Source organism: Syngnathus acus, chromosome 3, assembly GCF_901709675.1.
Source record: "Syngnathus acus chromosome 3, fSynAcu1.2, whole genome shotgun sequence".
Taxonomy (NCBI): domain Eukaryota; kingdom Metazoa; phylum Chordata; class Actinopteri; order Syngnathiformes; family Syngnathidae; genus Syngnathus; species Syngnathus acus.
The window spans coordinates 18,336,822-18,356,063 of record NC_051089.1 but is presented as its reverse complement, the minus strand read 5'-3'; the positions used below and the strand labels follow the sequence as shown (position 1 = coordinate 18,356,063).

The following is a 19,242-nucleotide window of genomic DNA, read 5'->3' as shown; positions in this document are numbered from 1 at the left end:
GGCAGTCGGAGAAATCAACGCCAACAAAAAAATACATCCAGCCTAGTTAAGACCATACCAAAGACTATAAAAATGGGACCCATTGCCTCCCTGCGTGTGTGACGATCATTGGGACTTAAAAAAAAAAAGAAAAAAAAAAAATTAAAAAAAAAAAAAAAATTGGGTGCGTATTATACATGGGTACAGGCTTTTTTCCAGCATCAACATGCCATTGTTAGGGTGCGTATTATACATGGGGGCGTATTATACACGGAAAAAAACGGTAGCTTCTATTTTATGCGCCTTATAATCCGGTGCGCCTTATATATGGACAAAGTATTAAAATGGGCCGTTCATTGAAGGTGCGCCTTATAACCCGGTGCGCCTTTTAGGGCGGAAAATACGGTATTTAAATATGCCAAGTAAAGCGGAACTAAAATACAGTAAGCGCATTCTCCGAGACGCTATGCGGAACGGACCGAGAGCACAGTGGCACACTCAGCACACTTCCACAGTACACTCCTCCTGAAAAATAGCAACAAACATGGCTGAGCCTGAGATATTCAACCCACTTTGCCGAGAGATCCGACCTGCTCCTAAAAATTTAAAAGCAGACGTGTGGAATCATTTTGGATCCTACAATGTTGACGGAGGAAATGAATTGGACAAAAGCTACGTTGTATGCAAGATTTGTCGCGCTCAAATAAAATACTTTGGCAACACAACGAATATGAGAAGTCACACAGCACGATTCCACCCTACAGAGGAGGTCCTGGGATGTCTCCACTGGTCAGGGAAATAAAGAGAGCCATACACGAGGACCTCAGCAAGAGATACAGCAGCGAGCAGGAGAAGCAAACTCTTCAGATAGCTGCTGCCCTCGACCCTCGGTTTAAAAGCCTGCCCTTCCTGTCGGAGGAGGACAGAGAGACCTATGACATAGTGGCTGTTGAGGTTGCTGCACAACTCCAGGTAATTTTGCAATTTGTATTATATTGTATTATATAATATTACCTGTAAAGTGTTACTCTGTGCATATGCTGCATAATATAACATTTATTTATTTTGTACATAATTCAATATAAAATTCAATCGTTTGTATCAAATGTCAATTTAACAATGAAGTTGTGATAAACATTTGAGCCTTTTTGTTTACACGTTTTCCTCATTATTTGTTTACCTACAGCAAAATGAGCAAGAGAACGAGGAACAAACATCTGCTGCAGGGGAAGAGGACCCACCAAACATAGACATGGAAGAGGAACACAGAGCTTTGTCATCTTCCCTGTTGGAGGATCTGCTGGAGAAGCACTTCACTCAAGCCGAAAGGCAGCCACAGCCCCGATCTGCCTACGCCAGGGCTCAAGAAGAAGTTAACAAGTACTGAACTAGTACTCCAGCTCTCCGTCTCTCTGAGGACCCTCTTGACTGGTGGGCAAGGAATGCAGTACATTTTCTTCTTATTTCCAGGCTTGCCAAGAGGTATCTGTGTATTCCAGGCACCAGTGTTGCTGCAGAACAAGTTTTTTCCACTGCAGGAGACATCATCACTGCACAACGCAGCACACTCTCATCTAAGCATGTGGATCAACTCCTGTTCTTATACAAGAACACTAGAGTTCAAATGTTCATGCATTTCCATTCCAATGGATATTTCCATAAAGGTTAATAAGATATAATGGAAATGACAAATGCAGTGTTTTTTGAACTGCAAGTGATGAATGCTCATTCAGTGAGACAAAAAGAAATGTGGAAAAAGTGCATCATATACATAAATTAAAAATGCATCAATAATCGTTTTATAATCGAAGCGTAGCCTCAGAATCGTAATCGAATCGTGAGGTGTGTCAAGATTCCCACCCCTAAACACTACTGTATAAACTCATAATTCTGAACAATTTAATATAAATTATTTGTACCAATAAACTAATTTTTTTACCGTATTTTTCGGACTAAAAGTCGCTCCGGAGTACAAGTCGCTCCGGCATCCATAAAATGCTAAATAAAGAGGAAAAAAAACATATATAGGTTGCACCGGAGTTTAAGTCGCATTTTGGGGGAAATTTATTTGACAAAATCCAACACCAAGAACACACATGAACCAGCAACAACAGGCTAACGATACGGTATGCTAACGTGACATAAACACAAACGAGGAGCTAAGAACAGGCCTGTTGTAACATTAACAGTTATTCAAATAACTATAACATAAATAACACGTTTATCAAACCATCTGTGTCACTCCAAATCATTAAATCCATCGATCGAATTCGTCCTCCTCTCTGTAAACAACGCCCCGTGTGCGGCGCGGCGCCCCTCTGACGTTGGACTCGTCGTCAGTTGCAGTTCTAATTATTCCACAGGCCCATATAACGATATATAAAGTATATATCAAATAACTATCATATAAACAACAATATTATCAAACCATCTGTGTCACTCCAAATCATTAAACCCACCGATCGAATTCTTCGTCCTTTATGTAAACAACGCTGCGTGTGCGCCGCGCCGCTGATGTCGGACTCGTCATCAGTTGCAGTTAAAATTATTCCACAGGCCCATATAATTATAAACTATTTTATCAAACTATCTCTGTAACTCCACGTCATTAAATACATTGATCGAATCCTTCGTCCTTTATGTAAACAACGCCGTGTGTGCGCCGCGCCGCTGACGTCAGACTAGTCGTCAGTTGCAGTTCAAATTACAGTAATCTCTTGCCACATTGCGGTTCATTTATTGTGGTTTCACTACATCGTGGATTTTTTTTTCCAAATTAAAAAAAAATAAGATTCAAAATAAAACTTTTAAATTGAGGAATTATGGCACAAATGTTGCCAACCCGTCAGCAGATGGCGGGGAGTGCCCACACAATTGCAGTGCATAGACCATTTTATAAAAAAAAATTGTTATAATAATGAATTCTAAAAACACATTTAAGAGTGTTATAACTTGTTATAGAAAAATTGTTATAATAACAAAACAGTTCTAAAAACATATTTACAGTATGTACACTTGTACCTTGTTATTAAAATTGTTATAATAATAAAAGCTGTTCCAAAAAGATATTTATAGTATGTGTTAAGAATTCTTTGTTATTTATGTTATTCAGCCGTGCTTTGATTTGAGGTAGGGTGCTTTATTTTGAAGGCCGTTTTCAGATGATACCATTTCAAATCATTAAATCTCCTGACTCTGGAAGTCAATGAATGGAACTCATTGTCAGTGAGGCTCCAATTATTCCACAGCCATAGTCATGCGGTTTAAAGTGAAAATAACGTGTGAAGTGATCAACTATACTAGTAAGTAAGTAATGTGTTAATAATCAAGTAAAAATTTGTGAATAATTTCACATATAAGTCCCTCCTGAGTATAAGTCGCCCCCCCATCCAAACTATGGGGAAAAAACGCGACTTATAGTCAGAAAAATACGGTACTAATATACTTTGGGCTTTAATAACTTTGACTGAGCAAATATTTACATTCAGAAAGTAGTAGGTTACCCCTGACAACAAAAGTAACCCACTTTTTCATCTTACGTATATCTTCAGTGAATACCAACTTAGCAGTTGCAAATTTCTTTGTTCTACAGTATGTTAAGAAACATTATGAGAGACTAATGCAATAAAAGATTGTTTTGTCAAAAACAGAAACTTTGCAAATGTTATTCATGTTAATATGAAAATGCATTCAAAATTCATAAAATTGAATAGGGTCTATCTCCTATCCAATCAAGTCAGTCCATCAGACATCCTCATTTATTCTATTGAAGCACCAAAATTGGAAACATTTTGGTTACCTGAATGGCATCTTCAATGAGAACAACAGCTTGTTGGATGTGGAGGTCCTCATCTGTCGGAAGAGAGACCGGTGAGAATGGAAAAACCATCTTTGTCGCAGAGGTGAAGTTTAACAAATTCCAAAGTTAATAGGCATTGTGAAATAAACTGTTCTGTATCAACTGGTCTACCTTCACAAGATTTTCTGACTGATAGAGATATTAAACACGCTGCCTTACTAAATTAAACAAAAGATGTCAGTGAAATATTGTCTGTGGAACCCGTCTGACTGGTTTGTTTCCTACCTAAATAAGATATTAAACGCACTGCCTTACTAAGTTAAACAAAAGATGTCTGTAAAATGTTGTCTGTAGAACCTGTCTGACTGGTTTGTTTCCTACTTAAATAACAGAAGTTCCCGTTCAACGTTCTTGTTTGCGCAAGTCCTCAGCCAGTTACGATAGAGATTTCAACATTAAAGAGTAACCTATTTTAGCTAAAAGAGGTAGGGTACACCTTAAAACAAGGATGGGCAACTGGCAGCACACTGCATGTAGCATGATTAACTAGAAAATGCAATTTCTAGAGAAATTGCATGTGAAGGTGAAGAAACTGAATGCATTCTTAGGGAATGCTGCAGAATGATGTTGAAACGAGTTGAATTACTTGAGAAATGTAGAAATGAGAAGTGTAAAACGAAATTTTGGAGAATTTGGGGTGAATTTCAAAATTGAAAATTTGGAATTTTTGGTAAGTGGGAAGTTGTGGAATAGGTAGGAAAATGGGTTGAATCGGTTGAAACATGTAGAAATAAGAGGTGAAAATCATAATTGGGGAGAATGTGGCGTGAATTTCAAAATTGAAAATGTGGAATTTTTGTCGTGGGTAGTTGTAAAATAGGTAGGGAAGAGATGAACATTTGAAAGTTGGAACGGGTTGAATCGGTCAAAACGTAGAAATTAGAAGGTAAAACGAAATTTTGGAAAAATTGACATGAATTTCAAAATTGAAAATGTGGAATTTTTGTAAGTGTGAAGTTGTGGAATAGAAAGGAAAAAGATGAACAGTTTAAAGTTGAAATGGGTTGAATCGAAATGCCCCATAGAGAATGAATGGGAATTTTTTTTAAAAAATTGCGCCAAAATCTTTTTAAATTTGGAACGAAACAAAAACTACGGGTTTAAGAGGTTCACTTTGGAATTCTAAAGTTGAAACGGGTTGAATCAGACAAAAATTGTAAAAGTTAGAGCAAATGTTTAATTTGGGTCACTTCTGGTTGAATTAAGGTCACTTCCGGTTAATTTGGGGCACTTCCGGTTTGTTTGGGGTCACTTCCAGTTTAGCCGAGGTCACTTCCGGTTTATTTGTGTCACTTCCAGTGTAATTTAGGTGACTTCCGGTTCATTTGGGTCATTTTCGGTTTGATTTAGGTCACTTCTGGTTTGATCTGGGGCACTTCCGGTTTAATTTGGGTCACTTCCGGTATGATTTTGGGCCCCTCCGGTTCACTTCCTGTTAAAATTGGGGCCCTTCCGGTTCACTTGCTGTTCATATTGGGTCACTTCCTCTTCATTTTGGGGACCTTCCTGTTTGTTTTGGGGCACTTCCGGTTCACTTCGTGTTCATTTTGGGGCACTTCTGGAACAATCCAAGATGGCCACCACACTGTGGAAGTAGAGGGTGAAGGGGTGAATTGGGTAAGCATAGTGGAAGTGGGGGTGAAGGGGGTGAATATGGTAAGCATAAAGTTAAAGTCCCAATGATCGTCACACACACATCTGGGTGTGGTGAAATTTGTCCTCTGCATTTAACCCATCCCCGTGTGATTTTAATCCATCCCCTGGGGGAGAGGGGAGCAGTGAGCAGCAGCGGTGCCGCGCTCGGGAATCATTTGGTGATCTAACCCCCCAAGCAGGGAGGCAATGGGTCCCATTTTTATAGTCTTTGGTATGACCCGGCCGGGGTTTGAACCCACAACCTTCCAGTCTCAGGGCGGACACTCTACCACTAGGCCACTGAGCTGGTGTGAACAAAGTAAGGTGAACAAAGTGAATAAAGTTGGAATGGGTTGAATCGGTTGAAAAATGTAGAAATTAGAAGGGAAAAACCAAATTTTGGAGAATTTGGCGTGAATTTCAAAATTGAAAATTTGGAATTTTCGGTAAGTGGGAAATTGTGGAATAGGTAGGCAAAAGATGAACAGTTGAAAGTTGGAACGGGTTGAATCGATTGGAAAATGTAGACATTAGAGTTGAAAAATGAAATTTTGGAGAATTTGGTAGGCAAAAGATGAACAGTTGAAAGTTGGAACGGGTTGAAAAATGTAGAAATTAGAGTTGAAAAACAAAATTTTGGAGAATTTGGCGTGAATTTCAAAATTGAAAATTTTGAATTTTTGGTAAGTGGGAAGTTGTGGAATACGTAGGCAAAAGATGAACAGTTGAAAGTTGGAATGGGTTGAAACGGTTGAAAAATGTAGAAATTAGAGGTGAAAAACGAAATTTTGTGAAATTTTGCGGAAATCTTAAACGTGAAAATGTGAAATTTTTTGAATTGGCAATTTTGGGAATGTCGAAAATCTTCCCCAATGTGAATTGAATGTGCTGAATGATGCGAATTTCAAACTGGAACGACGTAAATGTGAAATGTTGAATGTGCCATTAAGAATCAATGGGGAAACGTTTGTCGTAAATTTGAGAATTTTGTGAAAACGTAAAATTTTCGGAATGAGAAAAATGGAAGCGCTCATCTCGTGAATATTTGGAATACGTCAAAAGTGAAATGGAGTGAATCGGTTGAATTATGTGGAAGGAGTAGCAGGACAAAAAAGTGAGGAGAATAAAATAGAAGAAGAAGAAGAAGAAGAAAGTAAATGGTGTAGAATAACATAAGTGTGAAGGCCTTCGCCTCCACACTAATTAATGACTTAAATGGGTTGGCCGCACGGTGGAGCACAGGTTAGCACAGATGTGGGCAAACTTTTTGACTTGCGGGCCGAACTGGGTTCTAAATTTGGACCGGAGGGCCGAACCAGGAGCAGATGGATGTAGTGTTTGTGTGAAGTAATATAAACGACCTGTAAAGGTCATTGCATAAAAGGTTTTGGCCTTTAGTAGGTAGTAAAGCATGGATATTCAAAAAAAGTTTTTGGAAAACAAATGCATTTATTAACAGCATTAAAAAAAAAAAAAGGAAATTCACTAAAAAACTGCTTTCAGTGATTCTCATAAAATACGACACTGTTATTATGAATAACAGTCTCCATCACTTCAGTGCCTGCAGGTCAGATTAATGAAAGATGTTTATCTTATGAGATCACATCAAACGGCAAACATTCTGACCAAATATATCATCTTGAAGAATCGGTGAAAGCATACGTCCAAATAAAGTAATCAAAACGGCAACACGGCGAGGGGTATCTGAAAATCAGAGCAGAGTTTTAACTCACAAACACCTGGTAACAGAGGTGAGGAAACGGGAAACACTTCCTTAAAGTAAGCCTTAAGAACTTTACAGGTTAAGATTAGTCGCAAACAGGTGGTGCATCAATGTCCTGAGCATCCTTCATTGTTTGAAAATGAGAATGGTCGCTAGTTTCAATCCCTGCTATTTGTACAAATCATATTCTAAATGCATTTTTTTACAACAAACTTGAGAGCCTCCCCTTCATTTTCAGTGGGAACAGTGTTGTTGGTCTCCCTTTTTTGCTAGTGCGTCATAGTCTGGAGTAAAATTTGTTGTGGCAATTCTTAGGAGAGATCCGAGGTGTTGGTCCGTTTACCTCGATCTGTGACGGGTTGATGTTGATGTTCATGTGGCTGAACGTCACGTCGCGTACGTCGAGCCAAATTGGCCACTCTTTTTTAACAACACTCGGCACTCAGTGTCCACCTTGCTTTTCCTTGGGCGACTCATTTTAATGGAAGGATTCCAGGGGATGGTTTGTGGGTAGCTTTAGCGTAAAACTGTATCTGAAAGCTCAGCGCGCGAATTACAAGAATGCTGTCGTCACAGCCCACGCTCTAAATTCGGCACTGATACAAATAGAGCGCGATTGCGCCATGTCCGTACTACTGAGTAAGTACACGCACTTGTGAGTGTGCACCGAGCTTTCTGACACGGCTTCCGGTAGTAAATGCGCAGGGCGAGCGGTTCCCCATCTACTGGGGAAACGCAGTCATTGCAGGCAAAATGACCCAAAAAAATGTTTAATAATACAATTTATTCAGGGTTGGCGGGCCGGATTAAACGGTCCCGTGGGCCGGATGTGGCCCGCGGGCCGTAGTTTGTCCATACCTGGGTTAGCATGTCCGCCTCACAGTTTAGAGGTTACTGGTTTGATTCTACCTCCAGCCCTCCCTATGTGGGGTTTGCTTGTTGTCCTTGTGACTGCGTGGGTTCCCTCCAGGTACTCCGGTTTCCTCACACATCCCAAAAATATGCACGGTAGGCCGATTGAGCACTCCAAATTGCCCGAAGGTGGACTTAGATGGGATAGAAACAATTCTGCATACTGTTCAAATGCATTACCAGAATAACTAATAAATTACAGATTTCATATTTGTTATTTTCATGTATTTATAACATCAACCATGTCGTGATGAGAATGTAGCGACAACATGAAATGAAACATTTAGTAACAGTTTAACAGTGTGCACTGAGCATATTTCGAGGGAGGGAGGGAAGGCGATTGATCGATCAATAGATAGACACCATTGGGACTACCAGATCCAGACTGATAGCCAACCAGCCTGGCAGTCTTGGTAGATAAACATCTGAGGACAGCAGACGCGATAGATGTAGCAATACCAAATGATCGCAACATCCGGAAAAGGAACACAAAAAGCTGGAGAAATACCAAGAGCTGAAGAAAGACAGAGAAAATGTGGACGGTAAAGGCAACAATGGTGCAAGTAGTGATATGGGCACTGGGGGCAGTCACAAAGGTATCATTAAACATCAGTAACAATAACTACCCAATATCTATAAAATTCTCTTTGAGCTATATCATAAACCAGCATCCAAGATGGCGGCGACCCAGTTGGCCGCGGCCGCTACGCGTCTCAGCAATCGACGAGGATATTCACAAAATATGTCGCCTAGGACACTACAAACAACACAAAGTTTAGTTTATCCATCCAGTAGAGTAGTGTACGATCGCCAGCGCCTGCTGGAGGTACGGTCATCGAGTGTTTTCGGACTCGTAGCCACAACTACCCTAGTCTGTTTGCGTAGCCTCGGAGTGCTTAGGGCGCTAGCCCCAGGAGCTCACGACGCAGCGGGCTCGCCGGGCAGCACACGCCGGAGGAGGAGTAAGCGTAGGCGGTGTGACCGGCGGCGAAAGCGCGGCTGTCGAGGTGGGCTAACGGCTAAGCTGAGAGCTAACCCCTACAAACCGCCGCTTCCATCCATCTTCCTCTCCAACGTCCGCTCACTGGATAATAAAATGGACCATCTAAAACTGGAACTCTCTTCAAAGAGGGAAGTTAGAAACTGCTGCGCTCTCATCCTGACGGAGACATGGCTGAACTCATCAATGCCGGACAACGCCGTTAGCCTGGAGGGGCTCGCTACATTCCGCGCCGACAGAAACAGCGAGCTAAGCGGTAAATCCCGAGGAGGTGGGCTGTGTGTCTACATCAACAACAACTGGTGCAAAAATGCTAGATCTGTCGCCAGCTTCTGCTCTTCGGACATCGAGCTTTTGACTGTTAACTGCAGACCCTTCTACCTGCCCAGAGAGTTTACTGTTGTTAGCATCACGGCTGTGTACGTGCCTCCTAGCGCTAACACTAAAGAGGCCATGAGGGTTCTCTATCGGACAATCAGTGAGCTGCAATCCACGCACACAGAGGGGGTTTTCATCATTGCTGGGGACTTCAACCAGGCTAGCATGAAGACTATTCTCCCTCATTTTTACCAACACGTGGATTTTCCAACTCGGGGAGAGAACACTCTGGACTTGGTTTACACAAATATAAAGGATGCATTCAGAGCAGCCCCCCGCCCCCACCTCGGCTCTTCAGACCACCTATCTGTTATGCTAACCCCTGCATACAGGCCCCTGCTGATCAGAGCAAAACCCACAGTGAAGCAGGTGAGGGTGTGGTCTGAGGGGGCCATGGAGGCACTCCAGGACTGCTTTGAGTGCTCTGACTGGGACATGTTCAAATCAGCAGCAACATATGACAATCAGATCAACATTGATGAGTACGCCATGACTGTGTCAGCCTACATCAACAAATGCTCCGAGGACGTCAGCACCACTAAGAACATCATCACCCGAGCCAACCAACGACCCTGGATGACTGAGGATGTACGTCATATGCTACGAGCACGGAACTCAGCCTTCAAGTCTGGCGACAAGGAGGCACTGAGGACAGCGAGAGCCAACTTGAACCGTGCCATCAGGCTAGCGAAGCGAAGCCACAGTCGGAAAATTCAGGATTTTTTCCACGACGCCAATAACACCAGGAGTATGTGGCAAGGCATACGGGCGATCACGGACTACAACTCACCCTCCCCCCCGGTGGGTGAGGTTGATGCTGACTTCCTAAATGGTCTAAATAACTTCTTTGGGCGTTTTGAGGCACTAAACAGCACTCCGGCAGTTAAAACTGTTCCCCACCAGGAAGAGGAGGTCCTCTGCCTTGACTCAGCCGACGTGTGGAAGACTCTGAGAAGAGTCAACCCACGTAAGGCCCCAGGCCCCGACAACATACCTGGGCGGGTGTTCAAGGAATGTGCAGGCCAGCTGGCTGGTGTCATCACAGACATTTTTAACATCTCGCTGGACCAAGCCAAAGTGCCAGTGTGCTTCAAGGCTGCCTCCATCATTCCGGTGCCGAAGAAACCTCAAATCACCTCATGGAATGACTACAGACCGGTGGCACTGACTCCCATCATGATGAAGTGCTTCGAAAGGCTGCTCAAAGATCACATCGTCTCCAGACTCCCCCCAACATTCGATCCGTTCCAGTTTGCCTACCGGCAGAACCGCTCCACTGAGGATGCCATCTCCTCCGTTCTTCACCTGAGCCTGGCTCACCTGGAGGAGAGGAACACCCACGTGCGGTTGCTGTTCCTGGACTTCAGCTCAGCGTTTAACACCATCATTCCACAACATCTGGTGGAAAAACTGGAACACCTGGGCTTCAGCACCCCCCTTCGGAACTGGCTGCTAGACTTCCTCACCAACAGACCTCAGTCAGTCCGGGTCGGACAGAACACCTCAGATGTCATCACCCTCAGCACAGGCTCCCCTCAGGGCTGCGTCCTGAGCCCCCTGCTGTTCACCCTGATGACACACGACTGCGCCCCCAGGTTCACCACCAATCACATCGTGAAGTTTGCAGACGACACAACGGTGGTGGGCCTCATCAGGGACAACAACGACCTGGACTACAGAGAGGAGGTGGAGCAGTTGGTGGGCTGGTGCAGAGAAAACAGCCTGATCCTGAATGTGGAGAAGACGAAGGAGATCATCGTCGACTTCAGGAAGAACCAGCCTCACCACGCTCCACTGATCATCAACAGCTCAGCTGTGGAGGTGGTCAGCAGCACTAAATTCCTGGGAGTCCACATCACAGACGACCTCACCTGGACTGTGAACACCACAACACTGGTCAAGAGGGCACAGAAGCGCTTGTACTTCCTGCGGAGGATGAGGAGAGCCCACCTGCCCCCACCCATCATGAGGACGTTCTACCGAAGCACCATAGAGAGCATTCTGACAAGCTGTCTCTCGGTGTGGTGTGGAGGTTGCAGCGCCTCCGATTGGAAGAACCTGAGGAGAGTGGTGAGGACAGCAGAGAGGATCATCGGGGCTCCTCTTCCCTCCATTCAGGACTTGTCATCCCAGCGCTGCGTGTCCCGAGCCCGAAATATTATCAGTGACCCATCACACCCCCACCATGGACTGTTCTCCCTGCTGCCCTCTGGGAAGAGGTTTCGCAGCATCCGCTGCAGGTCCACCAGGTTCTGCAATAGTTTTTTCCCTGCTGTCGTCAGACTGTTGAACATTCAAACGTAGCATTCCTCTGCACACTTGTAAATACTGCTTTTGTCTCCTGCACTGTTCACATACTTTATCACTGCTGCACTTTGTACTTTATAATTATCTTATTTCATATTTTTATATAGAATGTCACTTTTTTTAACCAGCCGAAATACCTCTACATTGCTGAAAGCCGTATGCAACGAAATTTCGTTTTGTACACACCTAGTGTTGACAAAATGACAATAAAGTTCTGTCTAAGTCTAAGTCTAAGTCTAAGTAAATCGGCCAGTTTTAATTTACTTTAAAATTCGACCAAGCTTTGACTTTAAAAGCCAGTGTAACTACCCACATGATACTAAATTTAGCACATTGAGTCAAAAGTACTAGTGGTATTAGGTACTTGATATCAGTGACTAATCAAGAGTTGAACTGAATCAGTCTGAAAAACGTGGTACCAGCCATCCCTAATTGAAATTCCAGTATTTAACTTGTACTGTACCTAAAGAAATGACCGTAATTGCCGGACTATAAACTGCTACTTTTTTCACAAGCTTATTTATGGATTTTTGATTTTTTAGTGATATTGTAAGAGGATTTGTTTTGGTAAAACGAGTGGTAGAAATGAGGACAGCGATGCTTTCTCTGAATTCCTCATTTTGATAGCATCACAGGTCTCTCTTTTACTTGTTCTGAGTGCGGCTCAGAGCAAGCCGTTTTGAATGCAAATGAGATACTTCACACCCCACTCCCTCCAGGCCACAAGATGTGCACCTTCCTTTCAAGTCGGACATATTTGTAGTTTTGTAGCGAAAGTAGCGTTTACTTGCGCCGCAAACTTTTCGCATGATTAAAAGATGTCAACGGCAGACTTGTCCATACATACATAACACGTAACAAAATAAATTCCCTCCCAATATTTATGAAAACATCTTGTAAACAACCGCTGCAGTAAGCTAATGCTAGCATTAGCGAGAAGCTAACGAATGCATGTAACACATTGTGTTCCCCTAGATCAGGCGTCAGGAACCTATGGCTCGCGAGCCAGATAATGCTCTTTTGGTGACGTTATTAAAAAGAATACATTAGGACACTCAAAAAATCATTGGTCTTAATTAAAACACATGCATTTAGTTGTATCTAGCCTATTGTTTTTTTTTTAAAATGGTATGGCTCTCACGGGAAATTATTTGTAAAAAATGGGCATGTATGGCTTTGTCTGCCAAAAAGGTTCCCGACCCCTGCCCTAGATTCTAGGGGTGGGCAAATGTTTTGACTTGCGGGCCGAATTTTTTTTTTTTATTCTATGTTTTACCAGGTAAGCCAATTGAGAACATTTTCTCATTTACAATGGCGAACCAGGAGCAGATGGATGTAGTGTTTTGTGAAGTAATCTAAACGACATGTAAAGGTCATTGCATAAAAGTTTTGGCCTTTAGTAGATAGTAAAGCATGGATATTCCAAAAAAGCTTTTTGAAAACAATGCATTTATTACCAGCATTAAAAAAAAATTCACCAAAAAAGTGTCTCATGAAATACGACACTGTTATTATGAATAACAGTTTCCATCACTTCAGCGCCTGCAGGTCAGATTTATGAAAGATGTTAACTTATGAGCGAAATCACATCAAACGGCAAACATTCTGACAAAATTAAAGATTAAAGATTAAAGTCCCAATGAATCGTCACACACACACCTGGGTGTGGTGAAATTTGTCCTCTGCATTTAACCCATCCCCGTGTGATTTTAAGTCCATCCCCTGGGGGAGAGGGGAGCAGTGAGCAGCAGGCGGCGCCGCGCTCGGGAATCAGTTGGTGATCTAACCCCCCAATTCCAACCCTTTAATGCTGAGTGCCAAGCAGGGAGGCAATGGGTCCCATTTTTATAGTCTTTGGTATGACCCGGCCGGGGTTTGAACCCACAACCTTCCAGTCTCAGGGCGGACACTCTACCACTAGGCCCTGAGCTGGTCAAATACATCATCTTGAAGAATCAGTGAAAGAATATATCTAAATAAAGTAATAAAGAAATCAAAACGGCAACACTGTGACAAATATCTGAAAATCAGAGCAGAGCTTTAACTCACAAACACCTGGTGACAGAGGTGAGGAAACGGGAAACATTTCCTTAAAGTCGACCTTAACAACTTTAAAAGTTAAGATTAGTTGCAAACAGATGGTGCATGAATGTCCTTGAGCATCGTGCATTGTTTGAAAATGAGAATGGTCACTACTTTCAATCCCTGCTATTTGTACAATTATATTCAAAATGCATTTTTTTTACAACAAACTTGAGAAACTCCCCTTCATTTTCAGTGGGAACAGTGTTGTTGGTCTCCCTTTTTTTGCTAGTGCATCATCCTATGGAGTAAAATTTGTTGTGGCAATTCTTAGGATAGAGACGCGGTGTTGGTCCGTTAACCTAGATCTGTGACTGGGTTGATGTGTGTTCATGTGGCTAAACGTCACTTGTCGCGTAGGTCGAGCCAAATTGTCCACATCGGCACTCAGTGTCCACCTTTCGTTTCCTTGGGCCACTCATTTTAATGGAAGGATTCCAGGGTAAGGTTTGTGGGTGGCTTTAGCGTAAAACTGTATCTGAAAGCTCAGCGCGCGAATTACGAGAATGCTGACGTCACAGCCCACGCTCTAAATTCGACACTGATAGAAATAGAGTCGCGGAGGTGCGCCATGTACGTACTACTGTACGCACTTGAGAGTGTGCACGCGAGCTTTCTGACACGGCTTCCGGTAGTAAATGCGCGGGCGGGCGATTCCCCATCTACTGGGGAAATGCAGTCATTGCAGGGAAAATGACCCACAAAAATGTTTGATAATACAATTTATTCAGGGTTGGCGGGCCAGATTAAACGGCCCAGTGGGCCGGATGTGGCCCAGGGGCCGTAGTTTGCCCATGTCATAGAAGTGTGAAATGTGAAAATTAAATGTGTTGATTTGATTGAGGAGTTTGTCCTTAATGACTTGAAACATCAGGCAAACAATGATCTAGGGCAGTGGTGTCAAACATACGGTCCGTGGGCTGGAACCGGACCGCAAGGAGGTTCGATCAGGCCCGTGTTCGATCAGGCCCGCAGGATCATTTAAAAGTGAAAAAATGCATAAAAGACACGGAATTAATATTTTTTAATAATATGCTATTAATGGTTTATCCGCTATGGGGGCACACTGTTTTGATCAGAGTAGAAGACAACATTGTTTTGATCAGAGAAGACAGACCCAACACAGCAGACGGTAGCAATGCACCAATTGCTGCTTGTTACAACGTTGTTTCTACCCTGGTCTCTACCTCTCCCCTACACCCTCATTAGCCAAAATGTCATTATCCAAACAGAGAAAAGTAGATATGGAGTGTAGGAATTTTTCAATGAAAAATGGACCATGTCCTATTTATTTATTGAAATGCACGGAAAACCTTTGTGCTTGGTGTGTTTGCAACAAGTTCAGTATTGAAGGAATATAATATTCGACGCCACTACGAGACTCCTTTCACAGCGAAAAATATGACTGCTTGCAAGGACAAGTGAAGAAAGAGATAAGATCAACGAATTGCAGGCGGGTCTGAGGAAATAGCAGTCAACTTTCATCCAGAGTCGACAAGTCAGTGAAGCAGCGGTAAAAGCCAGCTAACCAATTGCCAGTGAAATAGCATTAGCATCAAAGCCGTATTCCGATGGTAACTTTGTTAAACGATGCATGATGAAGGCGGCGTGAACTTGTATGTCCCGAGAAACGACAAGCTTTTGCTAATATTAGCTTGGACGAGGAATACTATAGCAGAGAGGATTTCGGACCTATCAGCAGATTTATACAGCCAATTGAAACAGAGTCAAGTCATTTATTGCATTTCCGTGCAATTGACGAGAGCACTGACATCACAGACGTGGCACAACTGGCCTTATTTATTCGTGGAGGTGATGACACATTGACTGTTACTGAAGAGTTTCTTTAGTTGGTGCCAATGATGGACACCACAACAACCGAAGGCATTTTAGACATTTGTCTAAGGAAATCTCAGGTGTTTCATGAAATGTTTTGTAAAACGAATGTTCATTAAATTTCAACATTTTCCTAATGTTCTTGTGCTTCTTTACAATAAAAAAAAGGAAAGACTTGATATTTTGGTTATTTATAGCAGACTATGGTATAATTTTAACAGTCCGGCTGTCACAAATCGAAATGGAGCAGGGCGACCAAGTGCAGCTTGGACCAGGGTTTATTGACGAAAACAAACTAACAGACTCGGTAAACTGACATAACTTACTAACAAAACCAACAACAGGACTGACCGACAAAGACGTGAAACAAAAAGACATGATGACATTAACAATGATCCGACAGGGGAGTGACACGCAGACAGGACTTAAATACGAGACAGGGTAACAAGAGGCAGGTGACTGTGATTAGTACATTGATTGTGAGTTGACACAGGAAGGGAGGGGCGAGTACACAGACAGACAGAAACGATGACAACCTACATATCAAACAACCGGGGACAAGTCGTGACACCGGCCCACTTGACATCTACCGAGGCCGCATGTGGCCCACAATGTGAAATGAGTTTGATACCCCTGATCTAGGGCCTAGAACTACGGACCGCGGGCCATCTGCAGCCCGTGGTTCATTTTTAATTGGCCTGCCGCAGCATATTCTAAAAACATATAATAATGAAATATGGCCCACACATGAAAACTTGAACTTCTTTGTATTGTAGTTCTTAGTTTTAACACTAGGTGGTGCTACTCAGTAGCAGCAGTCAACAAGGCAGCGTCTCCACTTAACAAAATGAATCAAAGAAAAAAGGCACGGATGGACCCACAACAATGGCAGAAACAAAGAAACGCAAGATAGGAAGTGAATGCAGAAAATTTCAGACACGGTGGGAAAATGAATATTTCTTCAAAGAAGTCAAAGGGAAGTGTGTCTGTTTGATTTGCAGTGAAACGGTTGCGGTGATGAAAGGTTCTAATGTACGACGGCATTATGAAACATCAGACATACATGTCCTACACCGGTGCTGAGTGAGAAGAGAAAGTTAAGCAACAACACTTTTTCCGTGCTAATGAAAAGCAAGAAAATGCAACAATAGCGAGCTACAAGGTCGCTCAACTGATAGCATGACACGGGAAACCTTTCTCAGATGGTGACTTCATTAAACAATGCGGGAATAATGTGCCCGGAAATTATACTCAACAACGTGAGCATGTCCAGAAGCACAATTGTGCGGCGAATCGAAGACATGTCAGCTGGCTTACAAAATCAAGTGTCACTTAAAGCTTGTGCTTTTGATTTTTTCTCCATTGCATGTGATGAGAGCACAGATGCCACGGACACGGCGCAGCTGTTAATTTTTTTGCGCGGAGTTGACGATAACATTTGCGTTACAGAGGAGCTGCTTGATCTTAAGAGCCTTAAGGGCACAACAACGGTTAAGGACATGTTTGAAGCCGTGTCAAGTGCAATTGTGAAGATGGAACTAAAATGGGACAAGCTGTGTGGAGTGACAACGGATGGGGCTACAGCTATGGCAGGTGAGTGTAAGATGATCCGAGTCGTGTAGTCATCAAACTTTTTCACTATGACGCCAAAGTCATCTCTGTGGCCTTCTTCGGTGAAGGTGAATGACTTGAATATATTTTCGGCCTCATTGCCCATGGCATATATCTGAGAGCTCACCTGAACTCTCCCGTCATCCTTGTCCAGCTTTGTAGCGAGCCGAAAATGCTTAAAACGTTGCCCCCAGTCCGGCCATTCAGTTGGCTTATAAAACGAAAAACTCTATGAGGGATTAAAATTCGCCATACCGAATTGTTTATCCCACTTCTGACACCATGTAAGATGATCCAAGTCGTGTGGTTATCAAACTCCGTTTATTTGTGAGACAGGTGGCATGCACACAATTTAGAGCGAGACGAACCGGTGCGCGTGCGTAACAGCACACTCCACTGCCGTAGAACGCACTGATATGGAAAGTGTTACGACACTGCTGCAAAACACATTACATTACATATATGACAGTGAGCGCAAAGGAATGGCTTCTATGATGTGCGCGAAGATGCGAGAAAGTGGAGGTGAAGCTGTTAAAATGCAGTGTCAGCCACCAAGAAGTCCTCTGTGCCAAGACAGTCCAGCTCGATGATGTGATGAACATAGTTGTGAAAACTATCAACACAATTTGAGCGCGAGCGCTTTACCACAGAGAATTTCAAGCTTTCTCATCTGATGTCGATGCTGAATACGGGGACGTACTGTATCATTCTGATGTGCGCTGGCTTAGTCGCGGCTCCGTGCTGAAGCGGTTTTATTCTCTGAGATCACAAGTTGACCAATTTTTGAAAGAGAAGGACCGGCCTCTTCATGAACTGACCCTCTATGGTTGGCAGACCTGGCATTTCTTGTTGATCTTATGGATCATCTTAACACACTGAACAAGCACCTGCAAGGCAAAGACCAGCTTGTGCCACAACTTTACGCACACATGAAAGCATTTTGTGCTAAGCTTCGTCTTTTTGAGACGCAATTACGCAACTTCAACGTTGCACACTTCCCTGCGCTGTCCGAAATCAAATGCGCTTTACCAAAGGCCAACATTTCTGCTAAAAAGGGAAAATATGTGTCTGTGATCACATCTCTTGTGACAGAATTCAAGCTGTTTTCAGCTCCCTTCCTGGTGGATGCAGAAGAAATGGAGGAGTGTCTGCAATTAGAACTTATCGAAATGCAGAGTGATGATTCTCTGAAGAATCAACATCATCTTCTCTCCCTACCTGACTTCTACAGGAGCTTGGAAAAGGCCAAATTTCCTCTGATGCAACGCCACGCAAAAGAATTTTGAGCCTCTTCGGCTCAACATACATATGTGAGCAAACATTTTCTCTGTTAACAAAAGCAGACTGAGAACCAAAATGACAGACAGCCATCTCTGTGATGTCCTTCGCATCTCAACCACTAAACTTACTCCTGACCTGCCAGCCATCCTTCAGTCCAAAGCGCAGCAGCATTATTACCATTAAGAGCAACTTAATTCCAATTGCAGGTGAGCTAAAATATATTACACAGCATTCACATGTTCGAAAGCCCAATTACTTAATAAATTCAATCAATTAAAGTTGAAAACATCTTCTAAATAAAATGTTAACTAATGTGTTAACAACCCCATATAACTTAACTTAGTTCCCTTATTTTTCACTGTTTAACCAGCTCAGTGGCCTAGTGGTAGAGTGTCCGCCCTGAGACTGGAAGGTTGTGGGTTCAAACCCCGCCCGGGTCATACCAAAGACTATGAAAATGGGACCCATTGCCTCCCTGCTTGGCACTCAGCATTAAGGGTTGGAATTGGGGGGTTAGATCACCAACTGATTCCCGAGCGCGGCACCGCTGCTGCTCACTGCTCCCCTCTCCCCCAGGGGATGGATTAAAATCACACGGGGATGGGTTAAATGCAGAGGACAAATTTCACCACACCCAGG

The 19,242-nt window shown here is 43.0% G+C and overlaps 1 protein-coding gene and 1 long non-coding RNA gene across 14 annotated transcripts in view; one reads left to right on the top strand and one right to left on the bottom strand.

Moving 5' to 3' along the window:
* Positions 1 to 19,242, bottom strand: part of tpcn2 (two pore segment channel 2) — a 148,061-nt gene that overhangs the window by 108,351 nt on the left and 20,468 nt on the right. For 11 of the 13 annotated variants that reach the window (XM_037246663.1, XM_037246655.1, XM_037246658.1 and 8 more), the window contains exon 2: positions 3,779 to 3,831. In XM_037246663.1, coding sequence (XP_037102558.1) covers positions 3,779 to 3,831 — 53 coding nt within the window. Of the gene's footprint in view, positions 1 to 3,778; positions 3,832 to 3,949; positions 4,151 to 19,242 lie in introns of those variants that run through there. The other 2 variants (XM_037246660.1, XM_037246661.1) reach the window with 2 other exon arrangements.
* LOC119120099 lies at positions 907 to 1,784 on the top strand. Its single transcript, XR_005097448.1, has 2 exons — positions 907 to 951; positions 1,166 to 1,784. It is a non-coding gene; the product is annotated as an uncharacterized LOC119120099 (long non-coding RNA).